The 23,761-nt window shown below is 48.1% G+C and overlaps 1 protein-coding gene across 14 annotated transcripts in view; it reads right to left on the bottom strand.

Moving 5' to 3' along the window:
• Positions 1–337: 337 nt before the first annotated feature.
• The window catches only part of ARHGEF9 (Cdc42 guanine nucleotide exchange factor 9), a 129,751-nt gene continuing 106,327 nt past the window's right edge, over positions 338–23,761 (bottom strand). For 9 of the 14 annotated variants that reach the window (XM_050310618.1, XM_050310624.1, XM_050310620.1 and 6 more), the window contains 3 exons: positions 20,274–20,517; positions 19,502–19,570; positions 5,277–9,158 (listed from right to left, as the gene is read on the bottom strand). In XM_050310618.1, the coding sequence (XP_050166575.1) occupies positions 8,977–9,158; positions 19,502–19,570; positions 20,274–20,517 (495 nt within the window). In that variant the 3' untranslated portion in view covers positions 5,277–8,976. Of the gene's footprint in view, positions 850–5,276; positions 9,159–10,394; positions 10,467–19,501; positions 19,571–20,273; positions 20,518–23,761 lie in introns of those variants that run through there. The other 5 variants (XM_050310613.1, XM_050310614.1, XM_050310617.1 and 2 more) reach the window with 5 other exon arrangements.

Genomic DNA, 23,761 nt, shown 5'->3' with positions numbered 1-23,761 from the left:
TTCTTTTTCACCCCCCAGGAGACCACACGGACACAGCCCCTGCCACCTCAAGTTACACAGTCTGGTCTCTCATGGCCTGGTAAATCAGCAAGGTCAGCATGCCCAAGGTGCAAGAAGTGGATGTGAGAACCCAGCCACCCATTTCCCTTTGCCAGGTGAGTGTTGTTAACCACCTGCTGCAACATAAACCCATCTTGTGTCCACACACAGGCACCACCTTCCTGCTCCCTGTCCAGGGGTGTCTTTAGTGGAGCCCCTAAATGATGTGTGAGGCTGAAACCACTCTGTAATGAGGCAGCAAAATCAAACTTGTTTAATGGTACATCCAGACAGTAAAACTCAGGCCCGTGTGGCTGTGCTGGCAACCCCAGGAAGGACAGCAGGACACGTCCTGGATGGCACTGGCAGCCCCAGGCCTTGTGCCATCACACATTCCTTGCTTCTCTCCATCCATTTCCTTCTCCCCCCAGTGGTCCTGCCCACTCTGTGAGTCCCAGAGCTGGAATTCTGCATGGGGCAGGTGCTGCAGGTGGGATACGTACCTCGGTGTCACAGCCCCTGTGCAGTCACTTCACTGTCCCCAGCGAGCAGCAGGTGCCTTCAGGCGGTGATTTGGTGGCTTTGTGTGGAGCCTGCACACTCAGAGTCCTCAGGGAACGGGCACAAACCATCCTGGGAGCAGAACCAGAGACCACGACACCCGTTTGGGCTCCCACCACAGCTACGGGTATTTATTGTATTTGCTGCTACTTTCTTTTCCTGGTCCAAAGATTCGGGATTTCCTTTGTATAGCATGAAACCACCGCAGCAGCAGGGCTGGCCAGGGACTCCTCTCGTGCTGCCCTGGATCTGTGGGGGAGTGAAACTTTGAGGAAATCAGTGTGTTGGTCACAGATTCCCTGAAAAACCAGCCTGTGGGATAAGGGGTTTGTTAAGGCAGGTGACACCACGGTTACCCTCCCTGTTCCTGACCCACCTGGGGTACCCACACAGCCCCCCCTGTGCCTCTGTTAGAGTAGGGAGGGCTCTTGGTGACCCTCCCAGGCTTTTGTGTCACCTGGGCGTCCGTTGGGAATGTGAGGGCCCTCCACAGCTGGAGGACATGGACAGCGTGGACATAACACAGCAGAGCTTTGGCCCCAGCCAAACCAACCAAATACATCACAAAGTACAAATGATGTGGTTTGGGTCGGATAAGGCAGCAAGGGACAGTTCTTTACAATGGCACTGTCAGTGCAATTTGCCCATTTCATCCTTTGCTGGTCTCGGGCCCGTGAGACGGTAAAAACCACACACTTTCCTGTCCCCCGAGCTTTGGAGGGGGAGCTGTGGCAGTGTGCTGTAAGGCTGCTCTTTTTTGGCACAGGCAAAGCACCGACTTGGCTGCTGAGGAATTAAAATACGGCAAATGGCACTTCTTTGCATTTATCCAGCTTCCAAACAGGACACAAAGAACCAGTGAGATGGCTCAAACAGGTGGAAAGCGATTCCACTTTCAAATGTGCTAACATACCTTTGACTCAAAACTCCCTGTGGTCTGGGCTGCACAGGAGTGACTGATGAGAGAAAAGCCATCAAATGTCCAGGTCAGCAAGAATAAAACTGATATTAAAATGACCTGGGCAATGCAGCTCAACAGAGCTCTGCTCAGACCATTCATCTGGAGAGGGCAGCTCTCGCTGGGATGAAGAAACAGCCACTGACAAAAGACTTTCTGAGATAACAGCAGTGACTTCACTTCTGTAAATGACTTATTTGTTCAGACCTGCTGCTCTCTTCACACCTCTGCAGTGTTCTGAATGTGACAGAGTATCAGCCCAGCCTGTATGAAACCTGCCTTGAAAATCACTGTCTTTAGGAGGAAGAGATGCTTCCTCTTCAGTCTCTGAGCTAAACCATTTCCACCCCCGGCAGACTGTGCTGCGTGCAAGGGGCATCTGCTCGCTGATTTCCTATGAACCTGCAGAGCTTTAATGCACTCAGACACACCCTCCTTCATGAATAAAAGCTTCCCAGCCTTTGGAAAGGTGAGCTAAGAGGAGAAGCAAATTTACCAATAGATTCTCTTATTGCTTCTCCAGATGAAAAAAAGAGTGAAACTTCTGGAAGCCAACTTCACTCGCTCCCAGGGCCAGCCAGGAAGACAGCACCGAGTCTCTTGGAACCTGAATTCTCAGATGTTATTTATAAGCCAATTTAGTGCCATGATTTATTGTGAAAAACCCAGATCCTGGCAAAAATGTGTCTCTGCTCCCCTGCAGCTGTACAAGGGGTGTAAGAGCCAGGCAGGCTCTGGTTGTGTATGGTATGGCTCTCTGCTCTCACAGGCAGTGTGTCTGTCCAGGACCTGTGTGTGCACAGCCCCATCTCCACCCAAAAGGGGATGGCCAGCTCCCCTCCCCAGCTCTGACTGCAGAGGCAGCCAGAGGTAAAACACACTCTATAAGACGCCCCAGACCTGAACACTGCTTTGAGCACTGATGTTTTCTTCATGAGCCAAGTGTTTCTGCAAGGGTTGAACTTTTTAACACACTCTCCTAAATGAAAAATAAGCCCTCACACTGTTCCCATCTTGCAGAGGTTTTGCTGCTGCTGTGACCAAACTGAAAGAAGAGGGAAGTGCTCCATGTCCCCCAGACAATGCACTGGCCACCACTGTCTTTGGCTGGGGAGTGGACAGGGAGGTGCTGGAGGGAGGTTTGGAGATGGGCCCTCCTGGAAGAGGGGAACACTTTGGAGCCATCGCTGCTGCACGGCCCAGCCTGCGGACGAGGCTGAGCACAGAGACCCTGCCTGACCTGACAGAGCTGACAAACTACTGTGGCTCTGACATGACTAAGTGCAAGTCTTCACCAGGAGACAGAGCTGGAAGAAAAAAGGATGTGAACATTAAAAGAATTTCAGAAATACCTTGTATCTCTTTTACCATAGCAAAGGTAAGAGGTGCAGACAAAAAAAGACAGTTTTACAATTTGTCCCTGCAGTTTCGGGGATTACATTTGCAGTTTAACAGCTCCTGTCCTTCCTTAGCTGAGAAACCCTCAGTGGACAGGGCTTACCAACACTCTCAAAGTGCCAGTTATTCCTGCTGCATCCCCAGCAGCATGCAATTCCAGTTGTTCTTTATGAACCGGCCCAGATGGAGCATTACGTGCCTCGGAGGACGCAGACCTGCCACTGGACTTACTGCAGAACCCAGTGCTGCTTCTGAGCTACAGAACAACAAGACAGTGTATTGTTTGGGGTGGACTGGGATCTGCAATCCCTGCACCATCATTCAGGTTGGAAGTCTGATTCCTTACAAAGCAAAAGCTCTTCTGTAATTCCACACACGGATAAACCAGACATGCAAAGTCGTTCATACAACATTCCTGTCATGTCACAAACATATCAGCCTAAGAGCTTTACCCATTCCATTCCATTCCCAAGCAGGGCCCTTGGAGGCTGCCAGCTCTACACAATGTCCCTGTGCCTTCAGCTGGGGCAGCTGAAAGGGGTGTCACAGGAACACGAGGAACACAGGCCCAACACCCCAACCCCCCGCAAAAGAAAGGGCTTTCAAACGGGTTTCTTTGGTTTTTGTTTTTGTTTCATGCAAGCAGAGTTCACAGTAGCTGGCTGGATGCTGGGTGGCTGGAGAAAGCTAAAAACAAACAAATCCCATCATCAAATGAAATTCAGAAGTCGACTACCAGCTACAGGCTGCAGCGGCATTCCCAGCCATGGAGTGCTCTTCCCAGCGCCGGGAAAGCAAGCCGGGGTGGGAGCAGGCTGCAGGGCATGGAGGTTGGTTCTTTAGAGCTCTGAGGAAGCTCTGGTGGTGCCCTTGCTCCCAGTGCACACACTGGGTGACTGGGTTTCCTCCTCACTCCCTTTGTCGGGGTTTTTTGGGTGCATTACAGACCTTGAGCAATGCACGTGGCTCGTGCCCTCCCTGAGCACCCCCCCTTCCCCAAAGCTCCCACCTGCAAACTGGGAGGGCAGCACAAAATCCTGGCAAACAACTCTGCTGGCCGGCAAAGGCAGTGGGGAGGGCGGGAGAGGAGTTCTCCAAGGGCAGGTCTGATGTGTAACTGCACTTTGGGTCTGCTCTCCCCTGCAGAACTCCTGGGAACAGCGCTGTGCCTCTGCTCCCGAGGGGCTCCAGCCACGGGACAAACGGGATCATCTGGAGAGCTGAACCCCAGCATGGCACCAACGGCCTCTCCATTGCAAGCAATAATGGAAGCAAGAGAAAGAAAGCTTGGCTGGGGGTATTGCTGAAGCAGGAGGCAGATGTGAAGCTGTGATGTTTGAGGTCTGGGTGAGTCTGCTCCTGAACCTGCTCAAACGCTGGCCCCACAGCTCTGCCTCCCTTCTCCTCTCAGAGCAGAGCTCCTTGGGGTTTGCATTTTGGGAACCTTGTCTGACTGGTTTCCTCAGCTGTCCGGGCTGAGATGTGGTCAGTCTGTGTGCCAGCACCTTGGCCATCCCTCACCCCGACAGGGCAGAGAGGACAGAGCAGAAAATCAGTGCAAACTGTCTGCAAACGCAGCAACTGGGCTGCAACTCTTTACAGCACCGAGGTCCTTGTGCCTGTTTCTCCACATGACAACAGACACCACTCCCAACCACGGCTGGGCCACGCTGTGATAACCTTGGTTTGCTTGGTTAGAATTGTATTTTTAGGCTATCTAGACATACATGATTCAACTGTCTTACCTGCAAAATGCATTGGGTGTCTGGAGAGAGCCCTTGGCCTTTCAGGGATAAAGTTCCTTCTCCCAGGCAGGAACCTGCTCATTCCCCAAGTCCAGCCCTCTGCAGCAGGGCAGTGCATGGCCAGGCTCCTTCCCCTGCAAAACCCACCCCCTGCTCTACTTCCACACGCTCCAAAATGCTTCTTGGGCCGCTCTCAGCATATTTTGCTGATGTCTGTCCGGAGAGCTCGGCTGTCATCATGTCTGGGCTGGAGCTGAGCAAAGTGCAGGAATAAAAAGCATTTTAAACCCCTGTCTCGATCCCAGCTCCACTCGGAGCAAGCCCTGCCAGCGCTGGCAGGGCGGGATTCTGTCAGTGCTGAACCTCCAGCTACTCGTTAATCACTTGGCTCAGTTCATAGGGAGGACACAGAGCAAGGAGGGGGGATATTTCCCAAACAATCCTACTTTTTGGTGGCACACGACTGTCTCAGTGCCCACCCTGCTGCCAGGCTGGGGCTCCACCCCAGCGACTCGTGCTCAGCCTTGGGGGAAGGTGAGACCGCTCTGAGGAAAATGAGTTAAAATGCCTTCAGATGCCTTTTCACTTCTTTTTATTTAATTCCATAAATATTTTCATAAGGCTCAGTGTCTTTACAACACTTTTTTAAACACTTTTTTTGTTTTATACACACAACTTTGACACTTGTTTGACAGGGTCAAACAGTCCAATATAAACAAAATAATAAAACTGGCAAGTGCGGATCAGCTGGGTTACCAAAATCCTTTTTTTTTCTTTTTTTTTTTTTTTTGCTCTTACTTTTAAAACCCCAAAAGCACTAAAATATCAGTATTTGGCTTCAAACTAGAATTTTAAAAACCTTTTTTTTTTTTTTTTTTTTTTTTAAATTCTCTGCTACAAGTCCCTGTCGTCATCATAGTGCCTTTAAACTCCTACAGACTCTTCTTTTCTTCTTAAGGAAAAATAAGCTTGGTGATGCCATGCAGAACTTACAATAGCTACTAAATATACATGTTCCCTGAAATGTAGCTGCAATGAAAAGATGACAGAGCATAAAGAGAACAAAACCAGAAACCCAAAGCACCACAGTGTACTATCAATAACATTGCAATGGACGGCTGGTGCCCATCCAGAAACTGAAACAAATTTCAAATATATTTCTCTATGTATTATTTTCTATTTACAACTGTTAGATGCACCTAGGTTGGTTCTTGTTTGACTTTTTGGAGAGGGTGGGGAGGCGAAAGTCTTGAATTTAGATCCTCTGTTCTAGTGTCTAGGTCAAGGGGTAATGCATGTCATTTACCTAGGGAAGAGGGTATCTTTATTTTATATATATATATATATATAGATTCAGCCAGAGAAAACCGTAAACATTTAAGTTTGTTACAACTCTCTTGTTTCTGCTCATGGAATGGTAAGTGGGTTCCTCCTGTCTGGCATTGAAATGAAAGTCTGTTACCAGATGCTCAGTCAAATCACCCCCATCTGCATCCGCGCCGCTCCCGCCACGGCAGCCCAGCCCTGCTCCCTACTGGGAAAGCCACAGGAGGTGGGAAAGTGGGACCCAGTGCTGGTTCTTCTTTGTGCCAATGCTCCATCTCCTGCAGCACCTTTGGCAATTTATGGAGGGGAAGAGCTTTCCTGGATGCCATTGCCTGAGAGCCAAGCCCCTCTTCCCTCTGGAACACGCGCCTGCAGCTGCTCTGCTCGGGCAGTGCTGGCTCGGGTGGGCTTCCCACTTAAGAAAGAAGCTGCGAGTCCAACAAGTGGCCTTGTCAGATCAAGCGAGTCTTGACTTATGATGCAAATAATGGTGTGGCGGTGGTGTTTCTTTTTTCCTAGTGCTGAATATTTAGGAAGCATCTTCTCATAAAAATTATGGATGTTTCATTCTCACTCTCTGAGGCACAAAACAGTAAATGAACAGGCTTAACTAATGTGCTTGTTACTTTTTTTTTTTCCCCTAAGTAATTAAAAAGGCAAAGGAATAAGTGAAATTTTCATCATGTTGACAACATTTTGGAATCTCTCTCTCTCTTTCTCTCTCTCTCTCTCTCAGACTGCATCTCTCCAGCCATTCAGGAAGAGTAAAACATTCCAGTTAACTGCCAAGAACCCATCTCATCCACTTCGTTAAATACCCATTCTGGTAAAGAAACAAAATATAATATTTGCTACGTATTCAAATCTGACCATAAAAATGCAAAGATACAAAAGAGCATAAAAATAATTTCTGATATAAAATTGGGTTGCTTCCTATTTGCAATTCCTGGTGTTTGGCTGCTGCCTGTCACAGAGGGGCCACTTTTCCACTCCAGAACACTAATCTGGCTTTGCTGGTTCTTGAGAGTTTCTAGATTAGTCAAAAGTATAAGAGCGATTATTTCTTGACTTAGATAAAAATAATGCCACCCTTGCAATATGCCCTGAAGTAAAACAGGCTCCATGGAAATAATGAAATCACACCCTCTGCTCTTCCCATTGTATTTCTTAGGGGCAAAAAAAAAATAAATGTATGTCCACACTCGCTGGCTCAGGGTGCTTTTGTGGTGTATCAGATTCATAGGAAAATGACAAATACTGTGATCAATCACTTTATCCCACATTTTCAAAGGAGTTTGCAGAATAGCTCTGCAAAGGTTTTAAATTCATCTTCTAAATCTGGTTAAACAGTCTCATTTGCCCTAGGAAAAAAAAAATCATCCTCGTGCACAATGGTTTGTTTTACAAGCTTAAACATAAGCTTTTGCACTTGCAAACAAATGTACTTAAGGCTGAAACTGTAGGAGGTGTCTTTAAAAACAGAGCTGTAAATCTCCAGAGGGAGAAAAAGAGAGAGAAAGAGACCTGGAGTTTGGCTGAGTGACTCCAGAGCCGCTGACACTGATACACCTCTGCCAGCCACTGACGGCCTGGGGGTGACCTGAGCACTACTCTGGTCGGGACACAACCACGCCTACACCTCTCAGGTCACATCTGTATCTCCCCTGAAGGGCAGCTCTCAGCTCCTCTGCAGCTCGGGGGCTTTGCCAGCAGCTGAACCCTTCCCGGGATCCTCCCACTAAGGGGTCACTACCGGCAGCTCAGCCTGCTGGGGGTCTGGGATGCCCGGAGTGGAACAGGCAGTGAGGGAAGTGAGTCCCCGTTTTTGGGACCGCTGCTCCTGCAAATGGCAATTAGTGGTTCATTAACCAGGACTGTGCAGGCTGAGTGTGGCCAAGGATGGGACCTTAGTTCCTGAAGACAGAAAACTGGCCATTTGTCGGAGCCTCGTAGCCAATTTTCCTCCAGCTGCGATGGAGGCATGAAGCCATCATTTTTTAAGCTTTTATCTTTGCATGGAAAACAAAGATAGGAGTGGGCTTTTCAGAGTCATGTCTCGGCTTGAAAAGAAAATAAATCAAAGATAACCCCACAGAAACAAAGCTCAACGCAAAAGAAAGAAAAGCCCCTGATATTCTTTTCTCAGTCTTACTCCGAGTGTGAACAAATCACACTGAATTGAGAAAAAGACAGTGCTTAAAAAAAATGCAAAAAAATTAACTGAGGAAAATCCATCTCTCACTTCCTAAGTAGCTGGTTCCCCTTCTGCTGGGTTTCACCTGCCCACAACAAAACAGTTAAAGCCAGAGAAATACTGCGCAGCGGAGCGGGAGCACAGGGAGCACATCCAGACAGGCACGAGTCAGACCAGGGAATGCAGGACAGGGAAAGGGGCCACGTCTTCACTGGAATGGGGACTCTGGGGACAGCCAAGGGAGGGACGGAGAGGGAGGGAGAGGGAGCAGAGACCTCCCAGCACTCCAAAAAACAAACAACCCCCCCATAAATAAAATCAAAGAAAATATACACCAATGTAGTCCATGAGGAACGTCCATGACGGAGTCACACAAGCGAGAAAGCATTCTGGGATGCCAATGACGACCAGGATGAAAATGAAGAAAAACAGGGAAAAAAAAAAAAAAGACCAACAAATGTCCGACCAATGGAATAAAATAAAACAGGTCACATGGTTAGAAATCATTGGTGCTTCCTAGTATCTAGTAGCAGATCACTTCCCAAAAACAACAAAAAAAGTTTTTGGTCCTTCTATATATATACATATATGTATATATTATTATTTTTTAAATGTGTGTATACATATATATATGTATATATATTTAGTTGCAACAGTGCTTCTCCGAAAAAAGGTCCATCTATAAATATAATTTTATTTATTTTTATTTTTAAATTTTAGTTCTTTTAAGTTAAAATTCTCCATCTCTCTAGGTATTATTTTTTGAATGGTGTTAACCTGCTGAAGTTTTGCCAGAATGGTGCCTGGCTGCGTCTGGGTTCGGTGAACTCGAAGACCTGGGACTGGGATATGCCATCTGTCACCATGTATTGTCCCTGATTTAATGGATCCTGGGGTGGTGGGTAGGCTGGAGGAACCGACTTGGAGTAGCTCACACCTGCATCGATGATTGGGGGGAAAAAGAAACAGATCAGTCAAAGAGCAATTGGGTCAGTAGTCTTTCTTCGTCATGCTATCGCCTCTTATCACTCATAACCGGGGTCCCAAACACCGGGGAGACGTGCGAGAGACGGCAAATCTACGGAGCCACCACACTGCCTGACCTCTCAGCTCTGAGGCTGCCTGTGCTACACCAAGGCCTGAAGATTTGGGAAAGATCCATTACTTTTGTGTGGGCAGAGTTCCACCCGCCCTCATGGAAAAGTCCTGTGTGACCGAAGGAGTGCGGCCGCGGGTGCTGTCCCGCTCAGGCAGAGCCCAGAGACCGCAGCGTTTGACCCACTCCACCTCACCACCTGCTGCTTCCAAGCTCGCTCCTCCCCTCCCTCCCAGCTGGACCTGGAGCACAGCGTGCCCAACACGCCCCGCTGACCAGCCCCGAGAGCGCGACCCCGGGGACCACGCCGGGGCAGAGCGGGACTGCCCTGCAGGGTGGCTGTGCTCATCTACCTGCACAAAGGGAGCTCCTCACCTTCTCTAGGGACGTTTTAGGACTTTTCCATAGGGTTCTTTTTGAATTCACCAGTCTGGTTTCAGCCCAAAACGGCTGCACCCAACACAGAAAAGGCTGACTGCTCAAGCCAAACTGGTAGCAATGGATGGACAAGCAAGACTACGCTCTGGGGTCTGGATGTCTGATTCCCACACGGGTGAGCCACAGCTCCTGTGCAGGAGTGGGGAGAGGGGATGCTGGCCTTACAGCTTTCCCACGGAAAGGGGGGGGGCTTCAGCAAGCCGGGGCCTGTGCAACCTGTTGTAAAGGATGGTGTGGCAAGGGCGGCTCTGGGTGAGTGGAAGTGAAACAGAAGGGATGTGTGTAGCACAGACTACGGGCACAGTGACTCAGTCTGCATGTCCTTCCCCACAACACCGCTGAGGAGGGATAACCTCTCCTTCAGCCTCAGGGCAGCGTGACCGGCTGGAAACCACAACTCCAGAGAAGGGCAGGAAGGAGAGAGGAGCAGGGCTCTGGAGCAGGCTGCTGTAAGCTCTGGCCTTCTCTGGATCCCCTCTGCTGCATGCAGAACTGCTCTTCCTTCTGCGGGGTGCAGGCGTCGCGAGGGCCATCCCGAGGCCGCCGCCTGCCCCGGCTTTAACCGCAGGAGCGAAGGCGACTCTGCCCAAGCAGCTCAGGGTCCTCATCTGGAAAAGCGGGATGGCAGCACCCACCTACCTCACAGGAGGGTTGTGAAGCTAAATTAATTAATGTTTGTAAAACACTTTGAGATCCTCGGCTGGGAAGGTGCTAGAGAAGGCAAAATACGGTGATTAGCACCCAGGTACCACAGCAAGGTGTGCACAAGAAATGAGGTTCGCAGTCCTACCCACACACAGACACACCGGGGCCGGGCTGGCCGGGCACAGGACGGCTGCACACGGATGGCACTTACACACAGGGGAAAAGCCTCACAGAGGGGCACTCACAGAGCTCACCACACAACTTGGACATGGTGCTGCACTGGCCTTTGGGACCTCTTTTGGTACAAGCTAAGGCTTTGGTGTGTCTTTAGGAAAGAGGATCAATTCGCTTCCCCTCGCTGTAGAATTTAGGAATCAAGGGTTAAAATCCTCAAAAGGCTCAGACCAAAGGGAGATATCATCTCGACTATGTTTAACTCATTTCTCCTTCTTTACTACCTCTGTCCACTGCAAGGAGTAACCAAGATCTATCCTTGCAGTGAACAAAAACTGCTCCATGATTCATCCTTATGAACCTTTAACAAATTCATCACAGTTAGTATTTCAAACTTATTTGAAAAGATCAGCCTGGAGATGTTCTGCATTTGTATCTGCATGATGGAATAGTTACTCATCAGGGAGTCTTCCCAAGCTCCTGTCTCCCACAGAAGGCCTGCAGAGCAGAGGGCAGCCCCAGAGCCCTTGCTGTCCTTCTGTACCGTGCTGGTGGGTAGGTCCCAAACAGCAGTGTGAATTTATCACACTGTGTCACTGAAGCAGATGATGCCCCACAGGGGCAGAGCATGAGCCTGAGCTCATCTCTGCCCATCCCTTCTTCTGCCACTGTCCTGCTCCAGGCAGGTAATGTGGGGACAGTGAGACCAACTGCAGAGTCTGGTCTGGAGGACAAACTCTAACCCTGAACCCACACAGGAGTGTTGACATTCTCCTGGAGGCCACCAGCCCTTCGTGCCTTGGCCAATTTTCCCCGCAGAGAATGGTGAGGGATTTTAGGATCTGTGGGAAGGTTAGGATCTGCTACAGGTCCCTTACATGGCTAGAGATCGGAAATAAATCTTTTGGTTTGGTCAACCCAGTGGACTAGGATTTACTTCAAAGGCAAATAGTCCTTGCGCCACCAAAATGAATGTTCTGCAACAGAAAAGAGCTACTAAGGAGGACACAGCAATTGGTTTTAGCTTTGGAAGACCTTAACCCCACATTAAGACGTGCCCAGTGGCTTTGGCATCCTGTGGCTGCAGAGCAGCAGTTGGCCCTGAGCTGCAGTTGAGCTGGGCTGGGCTCTTTACTGTCTCTAAACCAATTTGTGGAGGGTGAACTAATGTATTTTAATGACCATAGAGAAATGCTACAAGATTTCCTGGATCAGCAGAATGTTATGCACTTGGAAGGCTGAAGAAGAAGAGAAAGGACAGTCTGGCTGACGTCCACTGACACTGATGGAGTTCCACTGCAAAGAGTGGCATCCACAGTCCGTCTTCTCGAAGAGGAAAAAAGCAGACTCCCCTGGCCAGATCACTAGCAAACTCCATACAGTTCTTTCCCAAAACAGCCTTTTTGGTCAAAACTCCTGAAAAATGTCTATCCGTGCTTGAAACACACCCATGCACACACTGCCACTTCCCTCAGTAAAGCAGTTCAGACCCCCCTCCTCAGAGTTCCCATGTGTGGCCCTGCGTGAGGATCTGGACTACTGGCATTAACATCTGGGCTACTGGCATTAACATCTGGGCTGGATGAATGCCAAAAGCTCCTGGCTGGTTCTACTTGCATAAGCAGCTGAAGGTTTGCATATTTACCATATTTCTCAAGTGGCCTAAGCGATCAGACCCGTGGATCTCAGTGACATGCATCATCACTCTGTGTGGGGCATGCAGGTAAAACCACTGTGCTCGGGCAAGTCAGGCTGATAATTCCAGAACGCACTTCCTTGTGAAACTGTGAGACAGCACTTTTTGCAATAGCTTGAGGTGCTCCAAGAATGGCTTTTAAATATTTTTTTGAACAAACCCATGTTCTTGACAATGTGGAACACAGAAATTGGGGGCTGGGAGGGGGGAGGATTCACCTAATCTGCACATCTTCATCTCCTGGGAAAGAGCAATTCTAGGAAAAAGGCAGGCAGGTATTTTTCTCTTCTGCTCTGAAGTGGTTTGTTCCCTCATCAGAACTTGGGACCATTGTGCAAAATTGTCTCTTGAGGGATATCTTTTTAATATTCAAAGCTATAACTCCACTGCAATTGAACAGAAAGAAATGAGCAAAGCTGTTTTCCAAGGCAATTTTGGGCTGTGTGGCAGACAGAATTCAAAGCACAAAGGGAAAGAATCGATAGATAAGTAATGATTTCTAGGCACAGCTGTGTCAGAACACAGCTCTACCCCCATGACCAGACCTGGAGCTCCTTCTGCTGGCTCATGCATAATTCTGCACTGTGGCTGCAGCTGCACAGCGGGGTTGTGGGGAGCTGCTCAGAATGAGAAGAAGAAAACTCCCAGATTTATAATTTGGCTAGACAAAACTGGTAAGAGAGATGCTGCTCTGTCAGTTGAAATCATGTCTTTTTTTAGCACTAGGCAGCGTCACTCTGAATCTTTCGGATTTCTCAGCTCAGAAGAAAACAATTAAAAAGACTTAAAACTGTCTCTTTTTTTCCCTTCTAGTTTTTGTGGGGTTTTATTCTTTTTTTTTTTCTTTTTTTTCCCCCAAAATGTCTCTTCTACTTGAGGTTACAACATGATTTCAGTAGCACTTGAAGACTGAGGAGCATGCTGTTAACTCACAGGCAATCCACGGACACGTGCAGACGGATCATACAGCAGGACACAACACTGCACCCTCCCAGAGCTCACACAGCACACAGAGTGCACACAGATCTCCTCCACACAACCATGGATAGCCTTACAAGCTGCTTATTCCATCCTCCTGTAAGATTTTAGCTTACCCTTTGCTAAGGAGCTATTTCACTTTACCCAGCTGTCCAGGTGTCACTCTGTCCCTTGGCCAGAGTGGGGGACAATGCCATTATCCACACTTGGGTTCTGCACTGGCTGAGGGGGGCTGCTGGCAGGAAAGGGAGCAGTGCTGCAATGAGGAACCTTCCAGCTCCCTCTGAGCTCAAGGGCAGCTCAGCCACCTTGCACCTTTCAGAAGCCATGCTCAAAAATCCCATAAATTCTGTTTTCTCCTGAATACTGTAACATGGGGAAGCCAGGGACATGCCTCAAGAGCACTAATTGTTGTGTTAATTACTCCTGCAATAGCGACAAGCTTAAGGTAAAGAAACAAGCAGTACTGGCCGAGTGGGTACAGCCCTTTGCCCTTCTGCAGCACATTTCAACAGAGGATCTCAAAGCACGGTTCACCAGGTCCCTCTTAGGTTTAGGCTGGCAAACTGTGATGTGTCTGGTATTAGTTCTCCCTGACTGCAGCCCTATAGGAGGGGTGGGTGTGAACAGGATCTATCCTGAGCAGCTGTGGACTGGTTTATGCCTCCTGCTGAACCACCCAACTCCCTTTCTGACATATTTGCTCATCTCAAGAGGAATTTGGGTGGTGCCTTAGCCACGGCTCTTCACACAGCTGGGGATTTTACTCAACAGTCTGACCCAGGCAGGTATTAATGAGATGGCACCAGTGAGGAGAATGTGCCTCAGCTCCCTTTTCTAACCACTGACCTCACTTCTCTGTTAGGAGGAAGAGGGAGGGAAAAGGGCTGACTGCAGCTTGAGAAATCCAACAGAGCAAACAGTCATCTCGTGTCCTGGATGTTCCCCAGCCAACCACAGTATCTACCTACACACACACTGAGGTAACTCGACCTTCCTGAGTCTATTTATCCAGTCTGTTACTGCAGCCTGATGTCATTAGAGCAGACAGTAAGATAATGATTCCTCATGTGATAAGAAAAGCTAATCGAGGCAAGACAAGAATGATATGGGGGCTTTATCAATCAAAGCCAGGTGAAAACTAATTTATCCCATCCTGTGTTTATACAGCCTCCCTCTCCTCCAGCACTCTGCAGGCTGACCACAAAGATCCCTCCATGGGTTTCACTGACAGGAGGAAATCAGTTCAGCCATGAAAACCCTGAAAAGCTGCCTCTTCTGGGGAGCAGCACTGCCCCTCCCCTGAAACCCTCATCAAACTGAAGGGCAGGAGTACCTGGGCTGACAAACTTATTTCAGTTGGAACCTCAGCCTGACACTGACGTTGACACCTGGGCTCTCCAAACGAGCACCATTAACACCTCACCAAAAATCTGCCCTGCAGCAGAGTCACTGTACCACCCTCGGAGGTCTCCCAGCCAAGAATTTATTCCTGATTTGCCTTAGCTTGTAGGTCTGAGGTTCTCAGAGGATATTGCTGCCTCCAGCTGGGTTCCTGCTGCCTGGAGCAAGCAGCACACTCTGTACTGCCATGGGATGGTGCTTGTGGACCCACAGCACAAGCAGTGGGCAGGGCCTGGGCTTTACAAGAAATGGGGTAAGCTCTGAGATTTCCCCAAATCTGCGGGGAAATCCCCCTGAGAACATGATCAGCTCCGTTCTTTCACCTACTGTGCTGTAAAAACGGGAAGTGACCCTGATTATCCAAAAATGCAAATGCCCCTCTTTGTTTTCCAGGGTTGGTCCCTGCTTGCTCAGGCTCTTGCAATCCCCCGAGGTTGTGCCTACACGCGTGAACAGGATGGGAAACATGGCAGGGCCACGTCAATCTTGTCAGCAAGAGGCAGTAAGACAGGTTTCAACACTGGCAGGCACCACCAGTCCCTGCTACCTGATCAGCCCTGCCCTTCCAGCTGGCACAGCAGCACTGAGGGACAGTCACCTGCTCTGCTCTGCACACGTGCTGGGAGAGCTTCAGGTGCTGAAGTGGGAGAAGTCAGAGAGAAGCTGTTCCATGTCTGGGTCGGGGGTTTCATGACACAGTTTGCTGTGAGCTCAAGTGATCAGGCAGGAATAAATTAGCAGGAAAATCCAGTGATTCAGAGGGTGTTTTATGACAGGCCAGAGCAGCTCATGCTGGCTGATGATTTAACTCCTGCTGGGTGTGCACAGCTAAGTGTGTGGCACGTTTAGTGACAGCATCCTTCTCAGCTCGGGGACGGGGTGATCCTGACTGAATCTGTGCTTCCCTCCTCCTAAAGGCTTGTCTGGGCTGAAGGCATCTGCTTTGGGGAAGCTGTGCACAGTGCAGAGGGGAATGCATAGGGCAGGGAGAAGGGCATGAAGGAGCTGGCTCACAGTGTGGGGCTGAAGAGCTCTCCTGGGGCGGGAAATCCTCCCAGCTCACACTAAGGTCACTTGTCTAAATCTGAGCAGATATTTCATTTTCTAAAGTGAAAACATTAGTGGGAAATGGTGCTTTAAGAATGGAGTCCCCGTCCTGGGAGAACCTCTAATTCCCTGAACCTCTAATCCCCTGGCTGGCAGCTTCTAGGAGTATAAGCAAATATCCCTGCCCTGCATGGGACCAGACATGGACAGAGCTGGGGATCAGGAAGGTATCAAGAAGGGAACTGAATGTTCCTGCAGGCTGCAAACACCAACCGTTTGGGGGAGATGACAAGTGGCTGAGGAACAGAGGTCACTGATGGAGAGAGGCACTCCAGAAGCCTTCTGCTTCTAGATGCTTAGAAATGGAAAAAGCACCTTGGATTAACCTGTAGGTAAGGATGGACTGGAGATCCACAAGGGATCTGTTTCCAAGGGAACTCTGGACCTGTTTCCACTGCTCCAGTCAATAACAAGCACAGTGCTGGAAGCACAACCCAATGCCATCATCCCTCTGCCATGCCAGCACAGGCAGTGGAAGTTCTCAGTGGGACCTGGACTATCTGCAAAGATCCTGCACACGTGGCTGTCTGTGGCCTGGAAAGGGCTGTGGGGGTTTTTGTTGTTTTTGTTAAGTCAAGACAAATAAAATTTTCTTGTTACTTTACTATTTCTAGGAGACACCACACTGAATTCTATTCCCAGTTCCCACACTGACACTGAAGGAAGCTAAAGGGCAACAACCAAGAGGAAAAATCTTCAACAATCAATGCAAAAGGAAAACAACAGCAACCAGCCCTTTTCTGTCTGTGAGGTGCAGAGCCAATGGTACCCATTTACTGTATATCTAATGGACTTAAAGAAGGCCAAAAATTGGTTTAATGCTGTCTTAAGGCACCTGGTCTAATGCCATTATGTTTTGCCCAATCCAATAAGCAGTGCAAATCCTGGGATGCTGCTGAAATCTGCCCTCGTGCACCATTAGCTGGATCTGGCAGGGAGTCTGGTCCTGCACACATCCTGTGCAGACAGAGTGTCAGGAGGGGGCTGCTTCTAGGGGGCCCCACAGAGGACCCTCAGGTGGGGATTAAAAACTTCTCAAAGAGCTGTGTTCCCACTTAGTCACCTGGATAAAGATTCTGTTAGTTCAAAAAGCAGAGTTTTGAGGCTCCTTCTGCTGCTCTCAGCTGCTCCCAGTGCCTCCCCCTTGCCTGCTGCAGCCAGCAGTGGTTTAAATGCCTCCTCCTCAAACACATGCCAGCCAGCTCGAGAGCAATACTTCTGGGAGGTGTGGTACAACAGTGCATGAAATAAGCAGCAGTTTATACTATTTGAAAAATGTTTTTCTGCTTCACCTCTAACAAAGTTGATTGCATTTTCCATTTCACCTCCTTCACGGCTTTTTTCTCTTCCTTAAGTGTTCTGTGACAGGGGAATTACCATGGTTTCCCATTTAAGAGGTGGAGGGAACAGCTGAGATAATCCAGGAACAAGTCTGTAACAGGCACCACTGACAGGGGAGCAGAGCTCGCGACACGTCGGGCTGGGCTGTGGAGCTGTCAGGCCCTGCTGGAGCCACTGAGCCCATCCTGCAAAGCCTGCATTTAAGTGAATTAACAGTTCCATTGAAGTATTCCCACTCCTGAAGGGCTTCACTGCTTTCCAGGTTTAACTGAGGCTCCAAAACCAACCTAAAGCCCTTTCTGATGCTCCTGTCGTGCTGTGGGAGGGCAGAAGCAGCAACCCCTGGCAGTGTGTCTGCCAAAATCTTGGCAAAAAAAATGTCAATAACTGTAAAATGCATACGGCAAGATTCAAAAACTCAGTCACTAAAAGCCAGCTCTCAGGAGTTTCCTCCTATCTCCCTGTGCTGAGCAGTGCCAGCAGCTCCAGCAGCCTCTAGGCTTGGGCACAAGACAAACCACAGAGTAACAAAACCAAAGAGTCTTCAGCAAAACCTTCAAGTGTCAATACTCAATCAATCTGAGACTCGGCTATGATCACCACAGTGCAGGACAAAGTAAACAGAGCTGCTGTTTTAACGACCCTATTTGTTGTTTTTCAGATTCCGTGTCTTAAAAACAACCAAGCTGTGCTTAACTTGGTGCTGGGACGTGACTGAACTTCTGTCTGACTCGAGGACTTAATCTCATAAAAAGAACTGCCAGTGCTACAGCCTGAGCTCGTTCTTCACTAAAGAAATGCTGACTGCTGTTTTAGGAGCTAATGAGTTTTATAGTCCAAGAAGCCTAAGATAACAACCCCTCTTTTTTCATCTCAGAGAGAAAGAGAGAGAAAGACAAAGAGAGAAGACAGAGAGCAATTGCTGTGTAAGACATAAGTCCTGTCGGGCATATTGTGTTTGTCAGGATGCAAGTCCAGTGATTTACGTGGGAGTACTGGTAGGCATGCTCAGGCACCTCTGAACTGTGTCCCCTAATGGCTGAACAGTACAATTATTAATTAATACCTTCATTAATTAATAATATAATTAACTGAACAGCAAGTAATAATTCAAACTGGCTTTGTCATGGCAATCATGCAAGTCTGACTCTGATTCTCCAGTTGCCGTAGCCCCTGTGATTGGTTCCGTGCTGGGGGACAAACATGCGGGTGGTGAGGGGGAGTCTGAGACCCCGGGCTGTGGGTCTCAGTGGCCACTCCTGCCTGAAGCACAGGTACCCTGTGTGAGGTACCTGGGCCTGGGTTTGGGGTGTGCACACGCTGAGCTCAGAAAATCTGACCAGGAGAGTTTTTAGAGAACATCTTAGAAGACGACATAGGAAGTTAGTAGGGAGGAGAAGACTAATGACAATGGAGAGACACAGCAAACCAAGGAGCTTACAGTTGGCCTGGCAAACCACTACTGGACCAGCAAAGCCAGTAGACAACAACAGGTGAGGCAGAAAGCAAAGAGCTCTTTCAACTTCTGAAAAAAACCCCACTGCCTGCAGAGTGGGGACAAACCTGCCTGGGACTGACCCGAGCCCAAGCAGTGACGATGACGAGTCCTCTCAAAACCCATTTATAGGCCTAGTTGTGCCATGGAACTTTGGTACTGAATCAATATGTCTATGACATAGTGAAGCTTTGGAGAACTTGAAAGATGACCTCTCTGACTTTCCCTCTGTGTTGAGTATTTCCAAACCTGTAGCTGCAAGAGTTATTGCCAGAGATAACAAACGCTGGCCTGTGCCAGTTGAGACTGCCTGATACCTGGCATGGCATTGATTAGTTGGCTGTACCCTGCCTGGGTGGGGAGATGAATCTGACATTCAAGAAATATAATGTCTTTGCTAAAACACTTTATTTCCTAGAGCTGGTGCTACTGTGCTGTCCTTAAAAAGTTACAGGTAACCCCAGGAAACAAGAGTGTCCCCTTTCCAGAAGCAGGAAAGGGGTAGCTCCCTCCCCAATTCCAGCATTTTAGTCATCCTTCTTTTGTTGCTAATGGGAGACTTTGGGAATTAGCAGAACCCCTATGCACCTCCGCACTCACTCCCGTTTCAGCCTGAGATAAACAACTGAGATAGATTTCTGCCCCCAGGGACAGCTTCTGGACATCAGACTGGAGACACGAGATCAAATTCATCTCTGGTGCCATTCCACTGGCTTCAAGCACATTCGACCAGAGATTAATTTGGCCCACAGATACATTAAGAAAGGATACAAAGCACAAACGGTATTTTATAAAAAAGAGCAGGGGAGGGGGAAGTTCAAGGGGACGCTGGATCCTAACCCAGCAGGATTCAGCCCAGCCCGCTCCACCCTCACATCACCAGGCACAGAGCGTGTTGCCGGTTACCTTTTTGCTTACTGACTTTCTTTACTGTCATTGCCGCTTGCCGCTTTTGATTTTCAGAAATTTCAAAGCCTGGAAAAGGGAACACGGCAAACACAATTCAGAAGGTTGCTTACAAAGCCTCAGGGTTGTTTTTTTTTTGGGGTGGGGGGGATGCCCTGCACTGCTGGGCAAGCACAGAAGGCCCCAAGTGGGCAAGGATGGCCCGGTGAGCTGAGCGTACAGATGTGCTCTACTGAAAAGCAGCTCTTCCTTGGAAGGACAGGCCACTTTATAGTCTCACTTGTGCAGGGGCTGTATGAAAAGTCAGATTAGACCCATTATTATTTATACAGTAGCATAAATATGCCCAGTGCTTTATAGCTGAGCGACAAACTGAGCCTGAGCTGACACTGGTTACAGTCAATTTAGGGGCTGATGCGAGGGGAGGGCATGGCTGGGAAGTCGCTGACTTTGCTGCCCTCCCACACTGCATGAGACATAACCAGAGCAGAGTGGTGCAGCCAGGAGACACTGAAGTCAGATGGCCAAAGACTTCCTTCTCCCATATACCCGTGGAGGCTTGAAGCTATGGGCAGAATTTGTTTATTAAGGGCCAAAAATAACAGCAACTAAATTGGAAAGAGACCTGTTTATGACTGTAAGAGCAAACAAGGACATCTCAGTAAGACTGAACTGTAATTCTACTACAAAAAAATGTTGGCTTCTCCACCCATTGGGACTAAATTAAACATTACCAACAATCTCCTTTAAGATTCATTTCCATATTCCTCACCTATCTTTTCATCTTCTTTTACCATCTTCCTTTCTTCTCTGAAAGCTCTAAGCCATCGTAACTTCTCCTCCAGTTTCTTGGCAAAGAATAAGTGCATTTCCTCAGTCTCCTTGTTATGAAGTTTGAAGGCATTCTTCATGCTGACATTGAAGTCATCATCTCTCCCATCGTCTATATCCACCACTTCATACTTATCCATGTCTATGCGCCCTTTGTAATACAGAATATCTCTTCTTATCAGATCCTACAGAGACAAAAGGAGAAAGGGTTGATTGTGGGATGCTTACAGAGCCTGAGCTCAGCGGGAAATTCCTGGGAGAGCTGAAGAAAACAAAGAAATAATGGTGTGACCTGGCCAGGTTCTTCAGGCCTCACCTGTTGTGAACACATTTCCTGCAAACAGGATGGATCTCGGGCAGAGGAGAACAAATACACATCCTCCTGCTGCAAAATTCAGCTTGTGGGCATGAAGAAATGCCTGAGTAGGAAACAGGCTCCCATCGTTTCCCATGATGGGAGTTCTGTTCCATGGGATAAGAACCATAAGCTTCAGGCCACGGGCCTGAGGGGTTCCTGTGGTGCCAGCCAGGTATGCACACACAGTGCAGAAGTGTTTGGCACTGTAGGCTGGGGAGTGCAGATCTGCTTCCCAAACACATTCCCAGAGCCAGGGCAGACAGGTCTCTGCCCCTTCTCCTTGGAACCCATTTCCCATTCACACACAGCTCAGTGCTGAGAAATCCCCCCGATTCTAAGGCCAAAGCACTCCTAACCTTTCTCTGCCTCATTAAACCCTGGATTTAACCTCTTGATCCAGCTCAGTATTTTCTTTTCCCCTCCTTGATGTTTATAACCTTTTCAACCAAACCTGTTCGTGTTCCTCTCCCTCCTCAGCTGGTTACTCCTTGTTGTTGAGCAGCAGCTTATTTCTCTATGTTGGGGAGAGAAAAGTAACTTTTGTACTGCTTTTACTAGAACTACTCTTGAGTTACACTGATTTAAGAGGAGCACTGGCCCCACATCTCCATGTCTTTAGAGGAGCAGATAGCAAAAGATGATCCTCAGAAAAAAGCGTTAATTCTGTAGTCATGACTACACAAAGTGATTCAAGTTTCAAGGCACACATATTTAGAACACCAAACTCAGCAACACACAGTCAAGATTTCCTCCCTCTAACCACTCTCAAAAGCCAATATTTAGGTATATTAAATCAATTTAACCTAAGTACCTTTGGATTTTTGAGATAAAGATAAATCTAAAGATAAATCTATGTCAAAGGATTCATTTAAGAAGAAAAATGAAATCAATGTACAACATTTATTTACTCAAATAATATTTAGCAGTGAAGTTTTTTAAAGATAAGCAGTAGGTATAATTAAAAAAAAATTAATCTTGGAAAATAAACTCTACACCATAATTTATTTAGCAAACTTGCTCATGGATCTGCCAGACAGTATTAATTCTCATGAGACAGGGCACTGGCCAGAAGCTTTAAATCCTGACTCCTTCCCCTGGAATGCTAGGGAGAAATTCCATTAACAAATCTCTGGTACAAACACCTTCCTCTAATGCAGGCTGTGAGCAGTGATGCTGTCCAATACATAAAAAAAGGCTGAATAGGCAACAGAATATCATTTCTGTTTTGTCCTGACTTGGGAAATTGCTTCTTTCCCTCTGTGCCTGGGAGAGGCTGTAAGTGTCACACAGGACCTGGCCAATGCAATCGATACCACACTCCGTGTTTAATGTGAGTCTGGGGCTTGTTTGGACAAATAACATTTATCTCAACCACACTCTCAGAAAAAGCTGATCCCAAATCTCACAGGAACCAAGACGTGCTCCTTAAATTAGCTGGACAACAGCCATTCTCCTTCCCACTGACGCAGAGGACCTGCGGAACACCACGCGAGCAGACCGTGCTCGTGATGACACGGGTGAAGATGAATCCGCAGCACTTTTCCAGGCAACTCTCATGATTGTGTAGATTTGTTCACGAAGGTATTACAGGAATAATCACAACCCTCCTCAGCAGGCTCTGTGTGTTGGCCTTTTCCCTACACACACAATACATTTTTCCCCTCTTATCTCTCTGATTTTGACTCAGAAAACATTATGAGCTGTTTTTAACAGCTAATGCCAAGTGAATGCGTTGGCAGCTTTGTGCAGAGGACAGTCCCTGGGTTTGGAGGTGTCTGCCTGAGCTGCTCCATCCCTGTCCTCTCCCAGGTTGAGGCTCTTGCAGAGCATCTCAGAGGCTCCTGAGCCCCGCAGGTGCTACCAAGCATTGGATGTGAAGATAACGGTGCTGCCTGGGAGTTGCTGGAGGAGAAACGAGGAGAGAGCAGAATCCTGCAGGGATTTCTGGAAAGAAAATGGCCCCACAGAATATTATTGTTGGAGAAATGCAATGGTTCAGCTCCTGAGCCTGCAGAGAACCCGAGGAAGAGATGCTGTGGTTTGTCCTTGAGTGCTGAGCAAGCACAGGGGAAAAGAGGGAATGACAACAGGCACAGAGCTCCTGTCTGCCACTTCACTGTCACGAGGAGGAGAAGGTTCAATAATGACTCGAGGAGAAAGGGATCATCTCTTCTCCCATCACCCTCCCAATACCCCACAGAGCATTTCCTTCCTACTTCCACAAAAGAAGGACATTCCTCACTCACTGACCACGATCCGCAGCAGTGGTACCCCGAATTTATGAGACCCTTTACTTCTCCCAGAGCAATAGAAACTTAAACACCTCAGTGAGTAGCACATGCCTGCCCATTGAAGACACTTTGTACATACCTGGTTCCAGAAAGTTCAGTCTGTAGAGCAGATTAACAACTGTAACTGGATAATGTCATTTTTAATATCTGGGCATTTCCTATTATCACTTCTCCCTTCTTCTTGCCAACACTCAATAAATGGATATTATTTCCTAACTGACTAAATTTTAATACCCATATTATTGGATGCATAATAATTATTTGATCCATGGATACAGCTCTTAAAGAATAACAGATATTATTTAGCTCCTTAGTGAACCATGAGCCTCTTCAAATGGCTTACACTCTAATTGAGTTCAATAAAATTTAGGTATTCTTCTGGGCTACATGAGAGACAGCAAACAAGGCTTGTTTTAAGGAGCTTTTTATGCATGTAGACAAGAGAATAGAAAGTGAGGGAACACACAGGCCATGAAGCGATGCTGCTTGTGTGCTCTCTGCCGTGTGCAGCCAGGAACCTGAGCGGTGCTGATCCTGGTGCTGCCCACACAGCTCTGTGCAGCCCAGGACTGTCCTTTTCCCAGCACATGCATGGAGACAAGCAAGCAAACAGCAGATAAAGGAAAGCACTGTGGGGTTGAGGAGCAGAAAGGACGGTTGAACCAGCCCGGTGCAGGAGGACAGAGCAGACAGTGCACACAAATGGAGACTCATCTGCTAGGGAAGCAGCCACACTGTGGAAAGGAGCTCTGGCTCTGTGGGGCACAGAGATGGCAGCTG

The sequence above is a fragment of the Myiozetetes cayanensis genome, unplaced genomic scaffold (genome assembly GCF_022539395.1).
Source record: "Myiozetetes cayanensis isolate MyiCay16 unplaced genomic scaffold, myiCay2020 scf15, whole genome shotgun sequence".
Taxonomy (NCBI): Eukaryota; Metazoa; Chordata; class Aves; order Passeriformes; family Tyrannidae; genus Myiozetetes; species Myiozetetes cayanensis.
The sequence above is the reverse complement of the archived record's forward strand: the minus strand, read 5'-3'. Positions and strand labels throughout refer to the sequence as shown.